At 39.6% G+C, this 25,649-nt stretch overlaps 1 protein-coding gene across 1 annotated transcript in view; it reads right to left on the reverse strand.

Moving 5' to 3' along the window:
* Positions 1-25,649, reverse strand: part of FGD6 (FYVE, RhoGEF and PH domain containing 6) — a 164,278-nt gene that overhangs the window by 52,258 nt on the left and 86,371 nt on the right. Inside the window, exons 7-9 of the mRNA XM_006888563.1 lie at positions 13,471-13,622; positions 12,348-12,504; positions 9,724-9,811 (exon numbers count right to left, since the gene is read on the reverse strand). Coding sequence (XP_006888625.1) covers positions 9,724-9,811; positions 12,348-12,504; positions 13,471-13,622 — 397 coding nt within the window. The remainder of the gene's footprint in view (positions 1-9,723; positions 9,812-12,347; positions 12,505-13,470; positions 13,623-25,649) is intronic.

Raw genomic sequence — 25,649 nt, forward strand, 5'->3', positions numbered from 1 at the left:
ACCATGTTCCTCTGGGATTGCTGTGCAGCTTCTTGCCACTAGGCCACCAGAGCTCCCCTCATATATCCCTTTTAAACAGTTCTCTCCCTCATCTGTTTCAAGGCAGCATACATTATTTATCCCCTCTTCCTCAGTCTTCCCTCAACCCTGATGTCAGTCCCGTTTCACAACAGTGGCACTATGCAATATTTGTCCTTTTGTGACTGAGATATTTCACCCAGCATAATGTCCTCCAGGGTCATCCATATTGAATAATATTGCATGAGTTCCTTGTTTTTCAATGCAGCATAGTATTCCATTGGTGAATATACCACAGCTTCTCTATGCATTCATTTGTTGATGGGCAGTTGGGTTGTTTCCAGCTCTTTGCTATTGTGAGCAAAGCCACAGTAAACATGGGTGTGCATACATCTGCTTGGGTGGCAGTTATGGTTTCTTTGGGGTATATTCCCAGTAGTGGAATTACTGGGTCAAATAGTATTTTTATTTGCCAGTTTTTGAGAAAGCACCACACTGCCTTCCATAGTGGTTGCACCATTTTACACTCCCACCAACAGTGAATAAGGATTCCAGGTTCTCCACAACCTCACCAGCTTTGCTGTACTGTTAAATTTTGCTATTCTTACTGTGGTGAGATGGTATCTCATAGTTGTTTTGTACATTATTTTTCACACCTGATCTTTCCCCTCTCCTTTACCCACCCTGCCCTCTACCCATCAAATTGTATGACCCAATGATTCAACTCCCTCCTCCCATCCTAGGATGCTCACACCTCTTCTACAATAATAGTCTTATATAGTATTTGTCTTTAAAACCAGCCAAAGTTATCTCCTGAATATCTTCAGGATAGCAAAAACTAAGCAAGCTCTGGTGATGTAGTCACTAGGTGTTAAATTGCTAACCAAAAGTCATCCGATACTGAGTTAAATACAACTGTATGTTCTTAAGTGTTGTTTGTCAACTACAACTCGGAAACACTTTTAAGAACAAGAGATCTGCTCCTTGGTCTATCATTCACCATCTTCAAGAGATCTGACATCCTCCAGCCCACTGGGACAGTCACTATGTCACTTCATCTTGTTGGAGCTCCTCCTCTTTCTCTGACCCCCTACCTTTTCAAATATGATGTCGTTTTCAATGAATGGCCCTTCCTGACCACATACTCCAAGCATGTGAAAGGAAAATTTACCATGCTTCCATCTAAAGAACATTCTGATTGTACTTAATTCAAGACAGAAAAAAAAAAGACAGAAATGATTGTTCTTTTGGCAGTCAGTGAGAGAGCCAGTAATATTCTCAAACACCACAATTCAAGGACATTGATAATTTTGTCATCCTTATTCACTGTTCCATTTCAGCATAGGAAGCAACTTAAAAGATCATGGCTCAGTTCAGGTGTACCTTAGTCTTTAAATTGACATCCTCAGAGATAAATTATAAGACTAAGCATCAGAGAGTTAGACAATGACTAGGGAGGATAGAAGGAGACTTGATGCCTTTGAGCTGTGGTGCTGGAGAAGAGTACTGAATGTTCCATTGACTGCCAAGAAAACAAACAGATTCATCCTGGAGAGGGTTAAATCAGGCTACTCCTTGGAGGCAAGGATTCTGGGGCTTCGTCTGACATAATAATGGGACATATTATAAGGAGAGACAGGTCCTTGGAGAGGGACATCATGCTTGGTAGGGTGGAGGGACAGCGCAGGAGGGGAAGACCCTCTATGAGGTGGACTGATTCAGTGACTGGGGTAATCGGGATGGGTGTGTCAGAGGCAATGCGATTGGCAAAGGATAGAGCAGGGTTTAGGGCTGTTGTACATAGGGTCGCTATGAGACGCAAACGACTCGATGGCACATAACAACAACAAATATTTGACCTCAAAGAAATTTCTAATCAAATTAAGGAATGAATAGTCAAATTGGGAAAAGTATTAGTAAATTCACAAGACAGTGAACAAACTATTTACTGCATCACATGGCATTGATCAAGGAAAACTGAAGTAGAGTTAGTTGAATGGAGGAGTTCAGGTTCAGACTGAAGAAGAGAAAGAAATTTAATCAATGGCAAAGCACAGAACAGAATGTAAAGTCTATGTTCTTTCTTTATCTTCAGTCCTGCTTTTGTGCCTTCTAACATCTTTATCCTTTAATGAATCTACAATCATCAGGCGTCCACTACATAAAAACTATTATATAGTACTTACATAATGGAAATTTCTAATAAAAACAGAAAGAGATTGGAGTATTGAGGACTTTTCTCATTTAATAAAAAAATAAGACAGCTTTACTCTCAAACAAAATGCAGCTCAAAAGTAAAAACCACCTCAAACTCACACTATACTAGTATTATAAAACATATGAAATCTGTTCTCTTAAAGAGAATTTGTAAAACTTACTATTGCTGTCTCAACATTTTTCAATCAAAAACAAACTTAGCATGAATTAAATTAAACATGTAATTTTTTACTGTGTACATCAGTCAAGATGAGATAAAAATATTTTTACATTACATTTCCATAATCTTGTTCCATTTGTCTTATATTTGAAACCAGTTATTTTTGCCACTACAAGCACTTTATTTAACAGCTGTGGAAACAGTCTAAGCCATACAGAGAGGGTTTATGATAAAATTCAAATTCACTGATGTGAGTCGGAACCAACTCATGTGTTTAAGTTTTATCATAACCCAGCTCGGAATGGCTTCGGCTGTTTCCACAGCTGTCATATTGAGTACTGTTCTTAGTGGCAAAAAAAGCAATCATGGTTTATGACAGAGCATTGACTTTATCTAACAAACACACACCATGTGCATCAGGGCTTCCTTTTGTCCTGTGTATTCTAACTGTCTGCCAAAAGCAGAGGGAAGAAAGTACAGATGGACAGGACATCCTCAGATTATTTAATTTGCTGTATGTCATCCCAGGGGAAAAAAAATCAAGTGCTTGATTCAGTTAGAAACTCAATTTGAGTACTTGACACAGGAGAGCTGAAAGCAGCATTTTGTCTTTCGCTATGCAAGCTTAGAAAGCCTAAAGCTTTTGCACAAAGGGAATACCGGCTTTTAAGGACTCACAGAGTCCCTTTAATATATTTCTAGCCATACATAAGACAAAGCAATCAAGTTAATGATAAAAGTGCACAACATAATAGTTTAAGACTAATAACTGGATCAGGTAGCTAAAAGGTTGTATTTAGATAAAACTGTAACAGATTAAATTTAGAAGTATATTGGCGTTCCAATTGTTTTGTCTATCCCAGTATAATTTCTAGTGTCTAAAAATATATATTGCACTAAGAAAGTCTGCAAAAAGATCAGGGACCTCTCCAAATTACTGACAAGTAATGAAGTCCTTTTTAGGGCTAAGGTGCATCTGATTCAGGCCAGGATCATTCTGATCATTTGTTATACATCTGAGAGCTGAACAATGAATAAGAATGACATAAGAAGTGATACTTTGAGCTCTGGTGTTGGAAAGGAGTACTGGATATCCCATGGATTAGAGAAAGTTCAGCCACATTGCTTCTTGGAGGCAAAGATGACAAAGCTTCGGTCCTGTTGCTAGGAGAGTCTATTTCTTGGAGAGGGAGAAGATGCTTGGAAAGGAAGAGAGTTGGCAAAAGGATGGAAGACCTCATCCATGTAGACTGACACAATGCCTGCTGCAGTGGATGCTAGAGTGTCAGGAAGTGTTATGATGGCACAGGATAGGATGAGGTTTGTATCTGTTGTTCACAGGGTCGCTATGGGTCATACTCTATGACAACTAACAACAACAAACAAAAATGTATATGGAGGGCACAGATGGCTCACTGGTAAGAAGTTGTGCTTCTACTCAAAGGGATGTCATTCGAATCTACTAGCTGCTCTGTGAGTAAAAGATGGGTAATCTCCTCCTGTGCGATATACTGCCTCTGAAAACCCACTGGGAGGTCGGCTCACTTGGTGGTACATAACAACAATAACAACAACAACATATACTAACTTAAAGATTGGCAGTTTGAATCCACCAGCTGCTCCAAAAAGAAAGATGGCTAGTGTTCTCCAGCAAGGATTTGCAGCTTCAGAAATGTGGTGGAGGGCCACTATGAACTGGAACAGACTTGATGGCAGTGAGCTTGGTTTATGCTGTTGTGCTAGGTGTCCTCAAGTCAAGTATAACCCATAGAGATCCTTCCTGGGTCATTCAATAGATTATATATTAAGTGACTGAATATTTAACCACATCATTAAATACTACAGAAGACTGAGTATGTATCAGGCTGAATACTGAAGATACTTTTTTGTAATGCCAAATCTCTAAGCCAAACAAGAATGTGATCTCATTTGGGAAAATAATGTGAAATTTGCTTAGCTGTAAAAACAGTGTGGCTGGCATGGAGGTGGCAGCATGTGACCTCTAATTCCCCCACAAGGGGGAAGAAGCCTCATGAACAATAGTAGCAGCACAAAACAAACTCTTCTGGAGTCAAAAAGGTCCCCATGTTCCTGTACCTTGTTCTATAAACCAGCACCCACTGTCTCGCCCATGGTACTCATTGTTCCTCTTGCTGGGTTTGCTAATGCACTGTAATGGCCACACAGAACTCAAAGAGAATACTCACGGTAATGGGGTTTATTAGTGAAGTAAGGGGTTACAATTTAGGATGGAAACACTCAGAATACAATTCTTTAGTCAAGACAGCCGTTTCTCAGGCATGCCCCCTAGTTATGTTTTGGGTTCTGTTGTATGCTCAGGAGAAGTGTTTCAAAGTTTACCTTCTGCCAATTATGTGCTGTGCCACCTATAATCCAGCACTATTAGATCCAGACGTACTGTGTTCTAGCTCCACTGGCAGACCTATTTCAACTCTGTATCACACCTCCTGCCGATTCTTGTGGGTTCACATAGGCAACCGACCCTCAACCCTCAGCCTTTTGGTTTTGCACTGCCCTATGCCTGGGAAAAGTGTTACAAATTTGCCACATCTTGATCTTACTCTCAAGTAAGAATTTCTAGTCCTAAGGAAACAACACTCTTTGTTCCTTCTCTTTTGATGTAGTGTGATTCCTTTTTTCTATTCCATTTAAACCTAGAGATGGTAAAAATGGACCAATGCCAACATTAGCAGTCTACACATCTTATTTGCACACTGCCACTCAAAAGGTGCTATTTACCTTATTTATACTATTAGCAAGCTATACAAACCCTCTAGGGAGCCATAAACACCTGACATTTGCATAGTCCTACTTAGCCATGGCTTGAGCATCACGGAAGATGGCATGAGGATGACACAGGACAGGGCAGCGTTCAGATCTGTCATCCACAGGGTCACAGTTAGCTACTGGCACCTAGCATCAACAGGAAGCTTTGTGGCTTAGTGGTGAGAAATTGCATTACCAATCTAAATGCACGTGGGTTCAAATAAACCAGCAGCTCTGTGTGAGAAAGATGAGCTATCTCCTCCTGTTTGATATACAGCCCTGAAAACGTACTGGGGGGTTCCAACTTGATGGTTACAAAATGACAACAAACAATTCAGCCATGTAGTGAGAGTTAAAATCATACTGAATAGAAAAGTCATACTGACTAATCCACTATTGTGCACTGGATATGGGTAGAATTTAAAAAGTAAATGAACAGAAAGCTTTGAGTATAGTGTGTGGGCTTCACTGTAGTGGAAGTTGTTACTATTATTTTAGTTCTAGTGATAAACTAGGGAAGATACAGCCCTGCTCTTTCACATTTTATAATCTAAGAGGATACAATCTGAGATTAAAATAACAACGGTAAGGAAATGGAAGAGTACTAAATGTCCCATAACTATCAAAAGAGCAAGCAAATCTGTATTGGAGGAAGTGCAGACAGTACGTTCCTTAGAGACAAGGATGATGAAACTTTGCCTCACGTCCTTTGGGCATGCTGTCAGGAGGGGACAGTCCTTGGAGGCGGACATCATGCTGGGAAGGGTGGAGGAGGGTCAGAAGGAGAGGAAGATCCCCATCGCAATGCACTGACGCAGTAAAGGTAACAGTGTGTCTGCACATGGCAGAGCTTATGAGGATAGTGCAAGATAGGGCAGGATCTGTTGTACACAGGGCTGCTTAGTCACAGCTCACTCGGTGGCACTAACAGCAACAACAGTAACTGCTAATGAGGGAGCTTGGGAAGCCTTGTGGAATGGAGTTGTGCTGTCAACCCAGAGGGTGGAGATTCAAGTCTATCAGACACCAAAAAAATGGGTAATCTCCTCTCAAGAGATTTGCTGAAGTTGTGTGCCACTGAGTTGGAACGGAATCACAGCAGACTCTGAAGCAGGTTTTCAGAGGCAGTAAACTGCAAAGGAGTAGACTGCCCATTCTTCTCCCATGGAGAAGCAAGTGGCTTTGAACTGTATGCCTCTGGGATGTAGCTTCTTACCACTAGGACACTAACCTGTCAGCTATGTCAGTTTTGACTCCATAGCAATGTGTGTGTAAGAGGGACGGCTAATAGCATTTAGCATTTATTTAGAATTTATTGTGACCAAAGCATTATTCTAAGCACTACTCACGTTACCTCAATAAACAGCCCTTACAACAAACCTGAGGCAAGAAATGAGGGTCAATATGTCATTGTGTGCTATCAAGTTGGCTCCAACTGGTATTAATCCTATGTACATCACAACTAAACACTGTCCAATCCTGAGTCATGTTCACAATCCCTGCTGTGCTCAAGAGCATTGGTGCTGCCATTTCAATCAGATCCTTCGGCTTTTTCTTGGCCAATCTACTTTGTTGTTGTGTTATTGTTTGTTGCCATCAAGTCGAGTATGACTCATAGCGACCCAATGAACAAAAGATCTGAACTGTGTTCTATCCTGTGCCATCCTCACAATTCCTGATATACAAGAGCCCACTGCAGCAGTCACCGTGTCAATCCACCTGGATGAGGATCTTTCTCTCCATGCGTAATGTCTTTCTTGAGGAACTGGCCCTTCCTCATTACAGGTCCAAAGTATATGAGACAAAATCTTACTATTTTGACTTTTTTTAAAAAAATTTCATTATATTTTGTGTGTGTATTGTCAAATCGGATCTGACTGTACAGGAAGAGATTGCCCCTCCTTCTCCAGCAGAGCATCTGGTGGATTTGAACCGTGTGCCTCTGGCATTGCAGTGCAGCTTCTTGCTACTAGGCCACCAGAGCTCCCTACTATTTTCACTTTTAAGAAGCATTCTTAGTCACATTTCTTCCAGACAGATCGCATTATTCTTTTGAGTCCATGTTAACAACAATATTTTTTGCTAAAAAACACAATTCAAGGCATCAATTCCTCTTCGGTTGTCCTTATTCACTGTCCAATATGTATGTGCATATAAGGCAAGTGAAAATTACATTAGGTCAGGCACACCTCATTCTTCAAGGGAAGATCCTTGCTTCTTATCAATTCAAAGTGGCCCTTTGCAGCAAAACTTCCCAGAGAAATAGGCCATATGACTGCTTGACTATTGTTTCCCTGGGTTTTGACTGTGGATACAAGTAAAATGAAATCCTTGACCACTGCAATCACCATGGTTTGTTTATTGGTCCAGTTGTGATAAGTTTTGTGTTCTTTATTTTGAATTGTAATCCATATTAAAAGTTACAGTCTTCAAGCTTCATTAGTAAATGCTTCAAATCATCTTCATTTTCTACAAGCAAGCTTATGCCACTGTCATGATACAAGTTTTCTTATGAATGTTCTTCTAGTCTTGTTGCCACATTCTTCTTATGATAGGCCAGCTTCTCAGATTATTTGTTCAGCATACAGATTGGGCATGGTATGGTGAAAGGATACAATTCTGTCATGCACTTGATTTTAACCATGCATCTTCTTGTTCTGTTTAACGACTGGGCTAAATGACTACGCACAGGTTCTGCATTATCACAGAGTCCTGGAAATTTCCATTCTGCACTATGTTAACTATATCTTGTTATGAGTCACACAGTCAAACGCCTTTGCATAATCAACAAGAGTAAACATCTTTCTGGTATTCTCTGCTTCCAGCCACAATCCATCTGATGACAGCAATGACAGCCCTACTTACAAACCCTTTTCTTAATCCAGCTTGATTTTCTGTCAGTTCCATGTGAACGTACTGCTCTAGTTGTTTTTGAATAGTCTTCAGCAAGACTTTCCTTGTATATGGTATTAATGACACTGTTTGATAATTCCCACATTCTATTATGCCTTTCTTTGAAATGGAAATATGGTTAGCTTTATGGTTAGTCTTTCAGCTTCTTGGCATGAGACAAGTGAGCACACCCAGGATTGCATCTATTTCTTGAAACACCTTAGCTGGTGTTCTGCAAGTACCTCAAGTCTCATTTTTGCCAATGCCTCAGTGCGGATTGAATGTCTTCTTTCATTACAACTGGTTTTGGATCATATGCTACATCCTAAAATGGCTCCACATCCACCAGTTCCCTTTGGTGTGGTGCCTCTGTGCGTTCCTTCCATCATCTATTAATTCCCTTTTGGTTTTCTAACTATAAGTCTTTACACACTTTGTTAGAATATTTAGTTTTGTCTTCTTGAGCTGCCTTTTAAAATCCATGTAGCTCTCTTACGTCCTCATTTCTTCCTTTAACTTCTCCATGTGCTAGTGCAAGTTTCAGAGACTTCTGACATCCACTACAGTCTTTTCCTTCTTTCTTATCTTTTCAATAACCGTTTATTTTCTTCATTTTTTTGAGGGTCACTATAGTGCTACTGTCAGAGACCTCTCCAAAGTACTGAAGAGCAACAATGTCAGTCTGGACACTAAGGTGTACCTGATATAGGCCATGGTCTTTGAAATTACTTGGTATCCATCAGTAAGCTTAGGATGACAGAAGGAGAGTTGGTGCCTTTGAGCTGTGGTGGAGAAGGGTACTGAATGTACGATGGATGGCTAGGAGAACAAACAAGTTCATCCTGGAGATGGTAAAGCCAGGCTGCTCCTTGGAGGCAAGGATTCTGAAGCTTCATCTGACATACTTTGGACATGATGCAAGATGGGATCAGTCCTTGGAGAGGGACATGCTTGGGAGATGGAGGGACAGCACAGGAAAGGAAGACCCTGAATGAGGCGGATTGATTCAGTGACTGGGGTAATAGGGATCGGTGTGTTGGAAACAATAAGACTGGCAGAAGGTAGAGCAGAATTTAGGGCTGTTGTACACAAGGTTGCTATGAGTCGTAGGCGACTCGACGGTATATAACAACAACAAATAGTGCTATAAGCCCTCTTGAGTGATCAGGAAAGTACTTTCTTGGAATAAATAACACTACCCAGGTAGAAAAAGGAAGGAAAATGGCACTGGAATGATGAAATGTTCTAAGGAAAAGAAATTCCATGCATGAATGCTCAGAGTTAAGAATGTACATACCAAAGAACAGAAAGAAGCAAGATGTTCAGTTCAGGTAATGTCTATGTGAAGTATAGTTACAAGAAGGTGCACTGCAATCCTGAAGGCACAATGCTCAAATCCACTAGCTATTCCACAAGCAAAAGATGGGCAATCTCCTCCAATGAAATTAACTGACTCTGAAAACATTCCAAAGGGTCAGTTATGGGTTGGTTCTGACTCAATGGTTCTCAACAATAATGACAATATATACCCCATTATGAAATAAAGTAGTTACTAGAGTGATATAAAAAGATGTTCTTGAAGGCAGAGATCATGCAGAAGAGCAACACAACAGCAGTATGTTGGTGGATAATATCCTGAAAAAGCCCACCTGTTAGCAGCAGCCTGTACTGGGGGATCCTCTGAACAGGTTTGAGCAGGTAGTGCTTGAGGGCCAGATTAGCACAGCGTGGGCTCATCTGAAAGGAAAAAAGGTTTCTAAAGTAAACATACGTATTTTAAAAAGACTGGGGATCTACTTCGACACTGGTAGCCTGGTGGCAAGAAGCTGTGGCAAGGAGATGTGCTGCAATTCTGAAGGCACGTGGTTCAAGCCCACCAGGTGCTCTGTGGTAGAAGTATCAGTTCTGATTGTATGGTGCACAACAACAACATGGGAAGATTCTAATCTGATCCAGATGAGGCTGTCATGATTTGGAGCAAACACAACAACTGGTTTAAGCGACTCAGAAGGAGAACAGCCAGTATTCAGGAAGGGATTCATCCCAAGGCAACCTTCTATTTTAAGGTATAGCTATTAGGCTAAGAGAGTATAACTGGCCAGATTCACTACCCAGCCCAGCCATCTCTTTATGGCAGTCTTTTTAAACCACCCACTGACTAACAGGAAAGCCTGTTTGCCATCTTCTCACACAGCAAAGCAGCCAGTCTCCATTCCAGGTCAGCTAGAGATCACCCACCTCAGCAGCTCCCACTTAGAGAAACATATAAATAAGTGCAAGCAAATCCCAAAGAAGCAAGAAGAAAATACAGTGGCTCCCAAACAAGGATGTAGAAAACCCCCCAACAAACTACAGGTAATTGGATTCAAATGAGAGCTTTGTGCTGATTACACTGATGATAGTAACAAGGTGGGTCAAACAGTTATGGAAATGACCAACAAAACCAATTCATTGCCAACAAGTGGTTTCAACTCTTAGAAACCCTATAGGACAGAACAGAACTGCCCCAGAAGATTTCCAAGACTGAAAATCAGTCTAGAAGCCTCATTCCTCTCCCCTGAAGCAGCTTGTGACAGTGACCCACAGGATAGCACGTTAATGTGTTAACCACAGTACTGCCAGAGTGCCTGCAGAAGATGACAGCAACTAAAAAGCTGTCATGCCAAACATCTCCCCTCTGACAAGCCTGAAGGACGTAAAAATCCTTCTCTTATAAATGGCTGTAACTGACAACCATCAAAATTAAAGCCGATCTACGGACAACCTGGAAGCATTTTTACTTGACCAGAAGGACATTCTGATGCTGCCTCTTTTCTGCAGTATGTTTAACAGAGACCTCCTCTGACTACGACTGAACATTCTCCAACCAAGGGATTTGCTGTAAGGCGACACTGAAATAGCCAAGCGAAAATGTCCCTGCACTTTAAGGGCCACAATAAAAAGTCCTCCGGCTCCTTCTGCAGCTCACATGAGTAAGTGAATTTATTTTTTAAGATTTTCTCAGACTTTTACTTTATCCTAAATATACACCTACAGTGTCTGACACACAGTAATTATGAAATTATCATGATAATGTGTATTAAGACAGCGTCCTTCACGTAAGCACCATTAACCACCAAGAGAGCTAACTAACTCTTCCCTGTTTTTATATCTGTTGCCAAGGCAACGGAACAACTCAGTGGACACTGACCAAACCCTGATCAATTATCACTTGTCACAGCTACGGTCCACTTTTAAACAGCATGGAGATATCATGCATGGAGAGTGGAGAAATGGAGAGTGCAAATCATTTTAAAAGCTCAACTATTAGCCTACCTAATAGTAGAATTAGAAATTAGAAATCAACAGGACTTTATAATACTAGTAGTCTCTAATTTAGTACATACCTGAGTTATGATGAACCACTATTGAACCTAGCCTTTATTTGGGGTTTTGGTTGCTTGTTTTTTTTCTGTAGGCATGGCTACATAGTAACCCTAATAATGTTGTATTCATGTTAGTACAAAATACAGCAGCACTACAGCAGAATATTTATTGATGTTATTCTTCTCAGATGCTCACTAACTCAGATGTTTATATGTAATGTTTCCAAAATCCAAAGACAAACACATGCCTGATTTATAAAGAGACTGATAATGCAAGGTGGTAATTAAAACAAACAAACAAAAAGAGGTATTTGGTTTAGGTCAGACCTCATTTCAGGTAGACTCATCAGAATAAAACCTCTTTGGAAATCAGGAACTACCTAAACCATATAGTAACTTAGATTTTATTCTCAAATTAGAGAAAGAATATTGACAAACATTTTATGGTAACCAATTAAAAACTAATTTATAAGAAAATGCTTCTATTATTTTTTTAATCTCTAATCAATTAGGTTCATACCTCACAGTTTTGAGTTAAATACCAGTTTATATATGTCGTAAATACATGATTGATTTTTCTGAACTTTTTTTTTTTTTTTAATTTTTGTGTGAATGTACCGTCAAATCAGATCTGACTGGTACAGGAGGAGACTGTCCCTCCTTTTCCCGGCAGAGCATCTGGTGGATTCGAACCGTGTGCCTCTGGGATTGTAGTTGCAGCTCCTTGCCACTAGGCCACCAGAGCTCCCCTTTTTCTGAACTTTTAACAACAAAATTCTGCTAGTTAGTTATCGGAAAGGAAACGTAAACTCTTTCGCCATCCATTAGGGAGGTGAGCTGTTTGCAGAACAAAAGGAATAATCGAGTCAAAAAAGAAGAAATGTTCAACTTCAGAGAGTAGTGACTACCTCAAAGTCTCGAAGGACAGCAGCGAAGCCTGGGTTTTTCTTGCTCTGCTCATCCAGCAAAGCGATGTTTTTATCAAACTCTTTGATGTATGTCGAATACATTTTTAAATATGGTCCCTTCTTTACAAAGATGTCAGCAATTCTTTGCTGTTCAGTCCTAAAGGTGGAAAAAAGATATATAAACATAAAAGGATGTTAATGATTTATCTAAGACATATTCAATGTTGAGTAAAGAAGATCCTTAGGAACTTTTCTTTCACTCCTCTTACAAAATAGATTTTTTAAAAAAATTTAAAGATTTTTTTTTTCTTTTCTTGTTGTGTTCCATCAAATCAGATCTGATTGGCACAGAAGGAGATTGCCCCTCTTCCTCCAGCCGTGCATCTGGTAGATTCAAACCATATGCCTTTGGGATTGCAGTGCAGCTTCTTGCCACTAGGCCACCACGCTCCCAAAGATAAGAATTTTAAACAACAGATCACTGTTCCCACCTCCCCGCATGTAGTTCGAGCTGCTGTCTTCTCCTGCCTGGATACTTCATTTTTCTCTTTCAAACTCACCGCCATCTAGTCAGAGTCGACTCATAACTGACCTTCCAGAGGGTTTCTGGAGGCTATAAATCACATGAAAGGAGACTGCTCATCTTTCTCCCTCAGAGCAGATGGTGGATGCAAACTGGCTGAGAGTGGTGCCTCTGGATTAGCAGCACCAATTCCTAAGGCATATATTCCTATTTTGCAGTGAATGGTCTTTATTTTTTTTTAAAAAGGCAAAGGATTTCACTGTCATGAAACTCTTATAAAAGACAGATAAAGCACCTACTTGAAAACATTAATCACTTTCCTTCAGTTCCAAAAATTTCAATTATCAAAATTTAATTTTAAAAAGCTTGAGTGTGAGACCTTCTTTCTGAAGCCATATGACCCATGACCCAGAAATTTAAAAAAATAGTACACAGAGTCTAGTGTATTTAGTTAAGCTTACACATCAAAAATATCTGTAGGTACTGCCAAAAAAAAACATAACATTAACAACTCAATCTACAAAAACACACCTCTTGGTCATGCTCGGGATTCTTATATTATCACATCAAATTCTAGCAAAGTGGGAAGTCCATTCTTACCAGTTCAGCATTCTTTCTTCTAGTTCCTTTAGGAGATCTCGGTTGAGTTCATACAGTTGAGGCAGGTAGTAGAGGATTTGATTTAAAATTCGATCTTCAATCACTGGTTTTCCAAGCTGCCTAGAAGCATGAGCTACAGCATCCCGGAAATCCTAGTAAAGGTCAGAGAATAAACAATGATATACACACATGCCACTTGATAAGATGCTTTCTCCACAATCCCCCAATTGTTTTCTCCCTGAAACAAAAACTGTAAGTTAGTATTACCATTTACAAATGGAATGTGCCAGCTTTATCCTCTTCCAATCATCTATAAAAATGTCTGGTATCTTTTAAGCTTAAGGCTGGAAATAGTAACAATATGATCATTTCCAATCCAGAGGTACATGTTCCAATGCAGTTCCTATTCTTCATAAACGGTTTTGGTAAGAGGAATATTGTAAATGTGGATACATTTCCACTATTCCTCCTACGTGCCACCATATAGTGTTATTAGCATGAGCAGTTATAAAGCCATTGCCATCCTTTCTCTAACTTAATTATTTTTATTTTAAATTTAAATTTGTCATTAATTTCAGTAAAAATTTACAGAGGCTTTGGATTTCCATTCATTCATTGTTGCACGTTTGTCCCCTCCTAAGGCTCCCCCCCGGAACACTATCCTCTTGGAAAAGAAAAATTCTTTCATTGTTTTACAAACCCACCCCCAGGTCCACTCCACCATGAAGCCATCGCTCTAGACTCCTGTCATGACAGAAATACCTAACCACCTCTATTTTAAATAGTTTTCTCCCTCCTCTGTTTCACTGCAGTATACATTATTGAACCCATCTTACTCAGTCTCTCCCCAACCCCAAGGTCAGTACCATTCTACAACAGTGGCACCGTGCAATATTTGTCCTTTTGTGACCAGGATATTTCACTCAGCATGATGGTCTCCAGAGTCAACCATTTTGAATAATATTGCATGAGTTTCTTGTTTTTCAATGCAGCATAGTATTCCATTGTGTGAATATACCACAGCTTCTCTATCCATTCGTTCGTTGATGGGCACTTAGGTTTTTTCCAACTCCTTACTATTGTGAACAAAGCTGCAATAAACATGGGTGTCCATATATCTGCTTGGATGTCAGTTATGGTCTCTTCGGGGTATATTCCCAGTAGTGGAATTGCTGGGTCAAATGGTATCTCTATTTGCAACTTTTTGAGAAAGCGCCATACCGCTTTCCACAGGGGTTGCACCATTATTTGTTATATATTTGTTTAAATTTTTCCCTCTTTTAACAACTGCGATCTAGAGGAAAGAGAAAAGGCCAGAGAATGGCCAAAATTATTGGGGCAGCTATTGCTGCCAGTTTAGGGCCTGTGTCAGGAAAAGGAAGTATTACTCATATACAGTGCCACCCAAAGGAGGTCAGAATTGCTTCCACTGTGGAAAGCTGGGCCACTTCAGTAGACAGTGTCACAGACGAGAACCACAGATAGGCAAGGGAGTAGAGAGGAAGCTCCCACTCACTTGCTTTAAGTGTGGCTCTGAAGGACACTTGGCCAAGGGTGGCCCACATCAGGTTCTCGTGGCTGACAGGACTGACAGGCCCCAGCTCCCAGCTGGAAACAAAGGAGGACACTTCAACGATTTAGATTCTCCCAGAAGAGCTGTGGGTGAGCATTAACATTACTGGTAAGTATATTCATTTTCTCCTGGACACAAGAGCCTACTTATGGTCCTAAAAGCCTTCTGAGGTCCTAACTCTTCTCACTATTTCTAGTTGTTGGAATTGACGGAAAACCTCATAAGCAGTTCCTTACTTCACCTCTGCCTTGCATGCGGACTTCCGAGTTGTAAACCAACCCAGTGGTAGATGGAATTTGCTCCAGGACTTAAGAGCAATAAATGACATAGTTGAACCTCTACATCTTGTGATTCCTAACCTTTATAATATAACAGACAAAGTGCTAGTCAGTAGGCCTTTTATTATAAGAACTACCTTCCCCCTGTAACTTGATTGGTGCCACTATTAGAGCCTCTACCTGGAATATTATTGCTTTTCAACTTTTGACTCATGTACTTTTAACTTGTTAGTTAAATTTGTGTCTTCTAGGCTGCAACACTTCCATGTTATATCTTCAAGGATATGAACATGCACGGCTAAGCACAACTGATAACAGTACATCTAAATTCCAAAATCAATCTCCATAATAGTCTATGTGTTTCCTATTGCCAAAGGGGCCCTTTAGATTAGTGAGAGAAGATCTTCACCCTGAAACCTACAGCGTCCCTTTTCAGCAGGAAGTAGCTAAGAGAATACGCCATCCCCTTTTCCTTATGAATCAGGGTGAAGTCTCTCTCAAGGAGGAGTGATAGGGAATGGCAAAGGACACACTGACAAAGGAGATTAATCAGAACTGGCTTTGACAAGCACTGTGGCAATTGGACAATTAAAACAGACTTTCAAGGGGGGGAAAAAAAAGAAGAACAAACTGGGGAGGAGGGTTAGAGAAAATAGTCCAACAATGAATGAATGAAAACCCCAAATCTCTGTAAGTGTTCATTAAAATTAATAAAATTTAATTTAAAAAAAAAATGCCTGGTATCTCTCTCAAATCCCTTGCTTTGATTTCCAACTTGAACAACTACACTGGGGAGAAATCACAGCTCTCACATACTCATTGCCATCAAGTTGGAACCAATGCACAGGTGACCCTCCAGTAGGTTTTTAGAAGCTGTAAACTGTACTGCAGAAGACTTTCCACTGCTCTCCCTTGACACAGCTGGTGGATTTGATCTGACTGCCTTTGGGTTGTCAATACAACTCCTTATTCACTAGGCCACCAGAAGAGTATTAAAAATTATCTAAATACCATCAAAAGAACATAATTCATCCATTTAAAGTTTCCAGGAGATCTTAAAATTTAATCTGGATAGAAGAGTGCCTTTTCAACTTTAAATAATCATTACTCAAACTTTAAATCCCTCCAGCAGTGTTTCCCTAAGAAGGTGAGTTGCTAACACAAAGGCTCCCTTGTCATTGGAAACCATCAATGGCTCCAGGAAAAAAAAGATGGACACCTCCTACCTGTGGAACTTGCTCTTGTTGGTAAGTGCCTTCCAGACAACTACCTCTCAGTGACTCCATGAACAGATCAGAACTTGACACTACCTCGTATCACCCTCACAATCTGCCTTACACCCAAACTCACTAATTGTCATTGTGCCAATCTGTCCAGTTAAGGTTTCTCTCTTTGGCTGACTCCGTTTTCCCCAGTGTGACATCCTTCTCCAAGGATTAGCCCCTCCTAACAACATGCCCATGATGCCTAGAAAGGTGAGAATTAGCAAAAGCCTTTAACAGGATGGATGACATAGAAACTGTGCAACAGATCAAGTAGATCAGAAACGATGAGGGGCACAGGTTAGGACGGACTTCAGATCTGTTTTTCATAGAGTCACTATGAGTTGTACAATAACAACATGCCAAAGTAAGATGACATTTCACCATCCTTTCCTCTAAGGAGCACTCTGGTTACACTTTCTTCTAGACAGATTATGAGTTCTTTTTTGGCAGTCAGGGGATTTTCAAGACCCTCTGCCAACAACACAAGTCAAATGCATTGCTTCCTCTTCTGTCATTTTTATTCACAGTCCAACTTTCAGCTGCATAGGAAGCAACTGAAAAGATCATGTTGTGGATGAACTACACCTTGGTTTTTAAACTGTTATCCTTGCTCTTTAGAACACTGGCAGACCAACTTCTCAAATGCAACAATTTTTTGTTTGTTTCTTGATTGCTATTACCATGAGCGCTGATTGTGGATCCAAGTAAAATGAGGGTGGTGACAATTTCAATCTTTTCTCTATCTATAATGATGTGCCATACTGGCTCTGTGGTGAAGACTGTCTTCCTGACATTGAAATGTAATTCATGCTCAAGATTATAGTCTTTGAACTTCCATAGCAAGTATTTCATTTCATCTTCACTTTCTGCAAGCAAGGTTGTGTCACCTGTATAATGCACGTTGTTGTTGAATCTTCCTCTAAGTCTGATTCCACATTCTTCATACAGTCCATCTTCTTGAGTGATCTGATCAGTATACTGACTGAACTGATACAGAGAAAATATATAATTCTTTATGCACATCTTTTCTGATTTTAAACCATGTGACATTCTTTTGTTCTGTTCAATCATAGTTCATCTTTTGCAAGGTGGCTACAAGGTTTAATCTGTATGCAAAGCAAACAATCTGAGAAGCAGGACTTTATGAAGAACAACGTAACATCAGAAATGGAGGAAGATTCACCAACAAACTGCATCGTGATGGACAAAACTTTGCTTGTTGAAATCGAAGAGAACTTGAAACACTTGCTGTAGAAGACCAAACACTACAGTCTTCAATAGAGGTTATATCTCAACATCAACAAATCAAAGCAAAAATAAAGAATCTTCACCAGTGGCAGAATCAGGATGGACGGAGAAAAGTTTAAAGTTGTCTAAGATTTCCTCTGACTTGGTGCCACAAGCAAAACCCAGGGTAGCAGCAGTCCAAAATTAAGACATGTGTTGTCTCAGGAAAATTTGTTGTCAAGGACTTCCCCAAAGTTCAAGTTCTAAAGACCAAGGATTTCAGTCTATAAATTAAGATGTACCCAATGCAAGTCATGGTATATTAGGGATAAAACTAGTTAGTCATGTGGAAATGAGGCCAGGACAGAATGAGGAGGGGACAGGTGTTATCCAATGAGATAAGGAAAACAAAACCTCATGTTACAGAGGATAATAGAGGGCAAAAGTCAGGTGAAGTAGCTATGACCAGATCTGAATAATCAAGACTAGACAGGGGAACATTCCCTTATAACGAGGACCTCACAGTCCCGACAAACACAGGAAGGGCTGCTCCTGAAGCAATCTAATGAGCATTCTATGTGCGGGAGACTCTTCATGCAACCAGTGACGTCAGGAGCAAGAGATGTGAGGAAGAACCTTCAGCCAAGCTTTGAACTTAAGGTGACATCATCCCACTGAGTCAGACACACCCCTAAACACACCCAAACGAGGAAGTGAGCCAGTTACCTGTATCCTTACCCTCTCCCAGTACAAAGTCCCCGCCAGTCCTTTCTTTTCCGTGTAGAGTGACTTGTTGCTGAGCTTTCCTCTCCCTGGAACGTACTTACACTAATAAACTGCCTTTACTTTCTCTTTCACTCCTGCCTATCTGCTTTCCTTTTACACCAGGCAGTGACCAGAGTTTCCAGGATGCTGGTCACACTCCACTTGCTGCAATAAAGGTTCAGCCCCCACAGAGACTACTTCGAGGAAGACAAACACGGCTCTTTTGCTCCAACACCACAACTCAAATACAATTCTTCTCCTGCCATCCTTATTAATTGTCCAGCTCTCAGATGCATAGCAGGTGACTGGAAAGACTGTGGCTTGAATCAGGTGCACCTTGGTTTGATTTCACTGCTCTTCAAAGACTTTGGAGAGATCCCTGACAGCAGACATACATTTCCAAACATTTATTTATACAAAATCTATACCTAAACCAAGAAGCTGTTATCTAAACAGAGCGAGAGAAAAATGCATGGCTTAAAATCAGGAAAGGCGTGTGGCAAGGTTGTATCCTTTCTCCACATCTATTCAATCTGTACACTGAATAAATCATTTGAGAGCTGAACTCTGAAGAAGAATGTAGCATCAGGATCAGAGAAAGATTAATCAACAACCTGCTTTATGCAAATGACACAGCCTTGCTTGTTGAAAGTGAGTAGGTCTTGGAAAGCTTTCTACAGAAGCTCAAACTACAGCCTTCGATATGGATTACATCTCAATATCAAGAAGACAAAAATCTTCACCACTGGACCAAGAAGGAACATCATGATAGATGGAGAAAAGATTGAAAGTGTCAATGATTTCATCTTACTTGGATTCATAATCAAGACCTTTGGTACCAGCAGTGAGGAGATCAGAAGACACACTGACTGCATTAGGAAAATCCACTGTCAGGGACCTCTCCAAATTACTGAAGAGCAATGATGTCAGTTTGAAAACTAAGGTGTACCTGATTCAAGCCGTCGTCTTTTCAGTCAAACACTTACTATGCATCTAAGTGCTATATAATGAATAAGGATGATAGGAGAAGAACCAATATCTTTGAGTTGCAGTGTTAGAGAAGCTACTGAATATCCCATAGATGACCAAAAGAACAAACAGGTATCTTGGCAAAAGGGCAGCCAGAGTACTCCTTGGAGGCAAGAATGGTAAAGCTTCTTCTCATACTTTGAACATGTTGCTAGGAGAGGCTCTTCCTTGGAAAGGTATGTGCTTGGAAAAGTGGAAAGTCAGTGAAAGAGAGGAAGTCCCTCAATGAGATGGGCTGATACAGTGACTGCAGCAAGAAGATGGCCTAGGATAGAAAAGGGCTCAGATCTCTTGTTCATAGGGTCACTATGAGTTATACTCAACTTGCTGGCACCTAACAACAACATATGTAATGCATATACAAAATTATTTCTTTCCTGAAATATGGCTATTTTGAAAAAGTCAAGTCCTAATATACTTAACAAGTGTGAAAAAGAAAACAAAATCCCAACCCTTCCCTGGGCCTCAAAGTCTAGAACTAACTTTAACAGTCCAATAGCTATAAATGAAGAAGAATTTGGCTTCAGGATTAGAGAAAAAAACTCATCAATAACCTGTGTTATGCAGGTACTATAGCCTTGAATATGTATTACATGTCAACATCAAGAAAACAAACATCCTCACTCTTGGGCCAACAGGCAACATCATTAACAGTGAATAAATGATTGAAGCTGTCAGCAATTTCATTTTACTTGGATCCACAATCAACACCCACGGTAGCAGTAATCAAGAAATCAAAAGGCATGCTGCACTAGGAAAACCAGCTCTCGAAGATCTTCTCAAAGTTCTCAAGAGCAAGGATGTCAGTTTAAAGACTAAAGTGTACCTAATCCAAGTCGCAGTATTTTCAATTGCTTCATATGCATCTAAAAGTTGAGCAATCAATAAGGATGACAGAAGAATTGAAAACTTTGAATTACGGTTTTGGCAACATTATTGAAAATTTCCTAACATGCCAATACAAGCCTCTCTTGGAGGAAGTGCAACCAAGGTGCTCCTTAGAGGCAAGCATGGCTAAACTTCGTCTCGCACACATTGGGTATGTTGTCAGGTGGTCAGTCCTTGGAAAATGAAATCATGCTGGAAAAGAGGAAGGGGCAGGGAAAGAGAGGAAGCCCCTCAACAAGAAAGGCTAACACAGTGATTATAACAATGAGCATTTTGGAGATCCTGAGGATGGCACAGGGTAGGATATGGTTCTGATCTGTTGTTCCCAGAGTCACTGTGAGTTGTGCTTGACTAGATGATATATAATAACAATCATAAAGTCATACTGGCCCAAAGGAGTGAACTACTTTAACAAGTAAAACACTAAGTTTACAACTAATTATTTAACACAAAATCTAAATTCTTAACTTTTACAAGGTCCAATCAAGAGAACCATACAAAACAGCTCCAGAAACCAAATGAGTATTTGGCCAAATTCCACCAGCCAACAGCTTGTTTCTATCAGCATTCACATTTACCAAGAGAAAAATAGAGCTCCTTATCACATTTCAAAAGCCATTAAATTTTCTATCACAAGGTTAGGGAATACATTTACTTACTACAAAATAACCTCCACAATTATAAACATGAATATATTTATAACATCTAAATATTATTTATGGCAATGTTTTCAAAACCAGCTCAGAGATTACTATCACATAGTTGCAAGAGTTACATGCTTAGCAAAGTAATAAGCACTGCCCTTTCTGACTGTTTGTAGAATAACGGACTATGTTTGTCACTTGGCAGAAAGATTACTTTTGTTTTCCAGTTGGAAGGCACTTCCTTTACTGTGACAGTAGAAGTTAACTACCAAACAACTTAAGGACCTTGTTTGACACAGCTTTTGCCAGACTCTACATTCCCTATGTCTGTCAGCATTGCCAAAAAGAGAAACATGTTTATTTAAGGCACATTCAACAGAGACCGGCCAAATCCAAACTAGGCTGACCAGTGAGAAGCTTGCCTCTAAGTGGAGACCTCTGTCGCATACCAGAAAGGATCCTATTTTTCCATTACAACTGGATGGTTACAGGCAGGTCTGGATGAACTAGTGGCCCATAATTTGTTTTTAAAAAATTCTGAGCAACACCTCATAATAAAAGACATTTATAAGCACAAAAAAAGGATAATTAATAAAAACTATGAGTATTTCCTAGTCCATCATAACCTGGACACTCTGCTAAAACTTTTCTATGGTGGGTGACCTAGCTGCAACTTAAAATGCTAGTGGCATTGCAATTCAGCTTCGCACAATCTACCACAATACGACAAATTATTACAAGACCGGTGGTATGTGGCTAGGGAGGCTATTAATTGTATGAAATATGCATGCAGTTGGGGAGCTGGGTTCTGCAAAGAAAAACACAGTAAAAGATCAGAAGATGACTCATTAACAACCTTCAGTATGCACATGACACAACTTTGCTTGCTGAAAATGAAAAGGACTTGAAACCCTTTGTGAAGAAAATAAGACTTTATCTTTTACTATGGTTTACATTTCAACATAAAGAAAAAAAAAAGACCTTCCAAATAGAACAACAGGTAACATCATGATAGATCATGAAATGATTGAGATTGCCAAGAGCTTCATTTTACTTGGATTCATAATCAACATTCATGGAAGCAGTAGTCAAGAAATACAACTTCAGCACTAGCCAAATCTGCAAAAGGACCTATTTAAAGGTTTAAAAAGGAAAAGATGTCATGTTGAGGACCAAGGTGCACCTAACCAAGTTATGGTATTTTCAATCATCGAATATGCATTGGAAAGACAGACAATGAATAAGGAAGACCACTGATATCTTTGAATTATGGTGCTGGTGAAAAAGATTTTCTATATTATAGACTGCCAGAATGAAAAAGCACATCTTAGAAGAGTAGATCCGGAATGTTCTTTGGAAGCAAAGCTCAAGAGACTTTGTCTCATGTACTCTGGACATGTTATTAGGAGGGATCGGTCCCTGTAGAAAGGCATCATACTTGGCTGACAAAGTAGGGAGTCAGAGGAAAAGAGGAGGACCCTCAGTGCCATGGACTGACACTGTGGCTGCAGCAATGAGCCCAGCCGTGAGCAGTTACTGTGAGAAGGGGCAGTGCAGTTCCTAGGTTGCTTTATTGTACACTATTGTACATAGGTTTCTATGAGAACCCACTAGAAGACAAGACAGCTAACAATGTGAGAATGTACAGCATTTAATGCCAGCTATTTATTACAAATTATTTCTAGGTCTCAGTTATGTATTTTAAAGTTAAGTATGTGCAATGCTTATTTTCATGATTTCTTTTGGAAAACAGAAAAGGAGATTCTGCATCCAAGCTGATGCGACTCATGCCAAGAGCTTCCCTTGCAACTGACCGCTTCCTTAACCACATTAAGCCCTCTCCTTCCTTAAGTCACAATCCCAGGGTCAGACATCACTAAGTCTTACGCCAACAGAGCACAGGGTCCCCTCAGTTCTTCACAAACCCCAGCCATTTCTAACATCAGTGCCATTTGAAGGAGTACTTTTTTTTTAAATAGAAGATAAGATGATTGCATGCACATTTGGTTCTTCTTTTCTCTCCCCTAAATGTTAACAGCCAGGATTGTTTGGATACATGTGATGACAGTTAGGAGCCACAGGCAAAGCTATTTTTGTGCAGAAGAAACTAAATTCACCAGTGCTTCCTTGACTGAATCAATGAGGATGTATGATAGTAGGACTACTATTTTAGAAACTGGTTCCAGGGCTTACACTTTTGTACAGTTGAAAATCTGGATAATTAAAATGGAGAAGGGGCTCAAGTGTGAAAATGTTAGTCAAGCTACAAAATGTACTGCTACCAACTATATACGAACTTCAGTATATTCTTCTAACATAAAATCCACAAAGATTCTTTATTAGTCCCTTCCATAAGTAACTAAATGCAGGTTCAATATGACTTATTAGAAATAGGTCAATGAAAAAGAAATATACTATACTGTAATTCTTAAAATTCCCAGAAAACACATAACTGCTCAATTTCTTTGAGGTATTAACATACTAGACTTGACAGCTCTGCTCACTTGGGCAAAAATCTAAGAAAAATCAATGCAAATAAAATAAGTGTATGGAGATCTGAGGCAATGAAGCACAAAACAGATGGCCGTGTTCATGGGTCAGGCGTTACACTCCAATAAGAAAGAGGAGTAAGTGACTTAATTACCAGCTGTCCCGCCTCGGCTTTCTGACCTTAGGTTATTACTTAACCACTATCAGGACATAGTAAAATACAAAGACTCAAGGGGCATATGGGCAGAAAAGGCGCTCTGCAGGGCTCCCTGCTTTCATGAAGCACATTAAGAATCATTTCATATTAAGCAAAAGCAAAGCAGCTGCTGAGGTCAAAGGGCCATCATAAATAAGAAGACATGAGTGTGAAACTATGAAATTTTTTTTAAAAAGTCCCCACATTAACAATCTGACTTTGTTTTAAAGGGAAAATATTTCTCTAGTGAAATTATACTTCCCTGGCGATTTGCCGAGACGTGGGGATGTATCTTGCATAATCATCAATGCCAAAACTGTATAAAACAGGACTGAGACCCACCATTTATTACAGGTACCCCAGCTCCATTAATAACATCGCCTATTTCCCCAGTTTCCTAGGCAACCCACAGAATTATGAAGAAAAGCTAATATACCCAGTGATACACTATTGCCTTAAAACACAGCAGAGTCCAACATTTTTCTAATTTGTTAAAAATCACAAACAGCAAAGATTTCAAAATACCAGATTTCAACATTTGGGTTTGCTTAGCATACTTTATTTTTTTTCTTAAAAAAAGTAGGAATTATAGCTACTTGATGGAGTTAATTTGAAGACTAAACAATGGATATAACTTGGTTAACAAATAATTTATATCACTTGATTACAAGATATATGAATGTTACAAGACACAGAGTTACTATGTTAAAGACACACAGATGTACTGTGTCAATAATTTCTCTAACTTGGTTAACATGTTACCAGACACACAGAGTACTCAATATCAAGTCATTCACTTGCTTAAAGAGGATACAATAAGATAACTCAGGAACAACAAAAGCTGGAAAGCTTGGAAAGAGAGCTCTGAAGCAGAGGTATACAAGAAAAAGGAACAAGAATTCAACAGAGGGATGTGGGGGAAGCCAGCACCTCAGCAGTGAGACAAAGAGCTTCAGATAAAGGGCTTTCTTGCATTAAGATAAGGAAATCACTATGTGAAGAAGTAACTCAAAAGTAAATATTTAATAGCTTTTTAAAAAATTTTATTTTATTATTTTTTTTTGTGTACCATCAAATCAGATCTGACTGATACAGGAGATTGCCCCTCCTTCTCCAGCAGAGTATCTGGTGGATTGAAACCATGTGCCTCTGAAATTGCAGTGCAGCTTCTTGCCTCTAGGCCACCAGAGCTCCCTTGATTTAATAGCTCTTTTAATGACTAAAAGAAAATTCTTCATAACAAAAAAGAACTGATAACAATATGGTTCACAAGACTTTAAAAAGTGTATTCAAAAGATGAGGAAAACAAGATAAATGGAGACTTCTATGAGGAGGCCTTTTATGGTTGTAAATTATAGGGAACTTACAAGTGAACAGACAAGTGAGTGTGAGTGTGCAGATAAACTTTTCCCTCTAGCTCTACGGAATTTACTAACAAGCCACACATTTTTTTCTTCTTCCTGGTGGGCACAGGCAGTTTGATTATATTTATTGGTTTGTTTTGACTTCTTTTTTTAAAAAATCTGCTTGGGAATCTGGAGAAACAGAAGAGGTAGCATTCCTTGGCTCAAGATCTCCATTCCCAGACAAGTATAATTCTTGTTGCCTAGATCTTTATCAAATAGTTAACATCACTTCTGATAGTTTTTATTTCTTGTTGAGGGTCTGGTAAATATTTTATCATGCTTTATGTGAAAGGTTTGGGGGGTTTTTAAAAAAAATTTTTTTTTTTTGCTTTATGTGAAAGTTGATAAAGCAAATTCATTTCCTAGTCCATAATTCATACACAATAGTCTGATAATACTGGTTGCAATCTCCATAATG

The sequence above is a fragment of the Elephantulus edwardii genome, unplaced genomic scaffold (genome assembly GCF_000299155.1).
Source record: "Elephantulus edwardii isolate Elephantulus edwardi_28Jun2011 unplaced genomic scaffold, EleEdw1.0 scaffold00068, whole genome shotgun sequence".
Classification (NCBI taxonomy): Eukaryota; Metazoa; Chordata; class Mammalia; order Macroscelidea; family Macroscelididae; genus Elephantulus; species Elephantulus edwardii.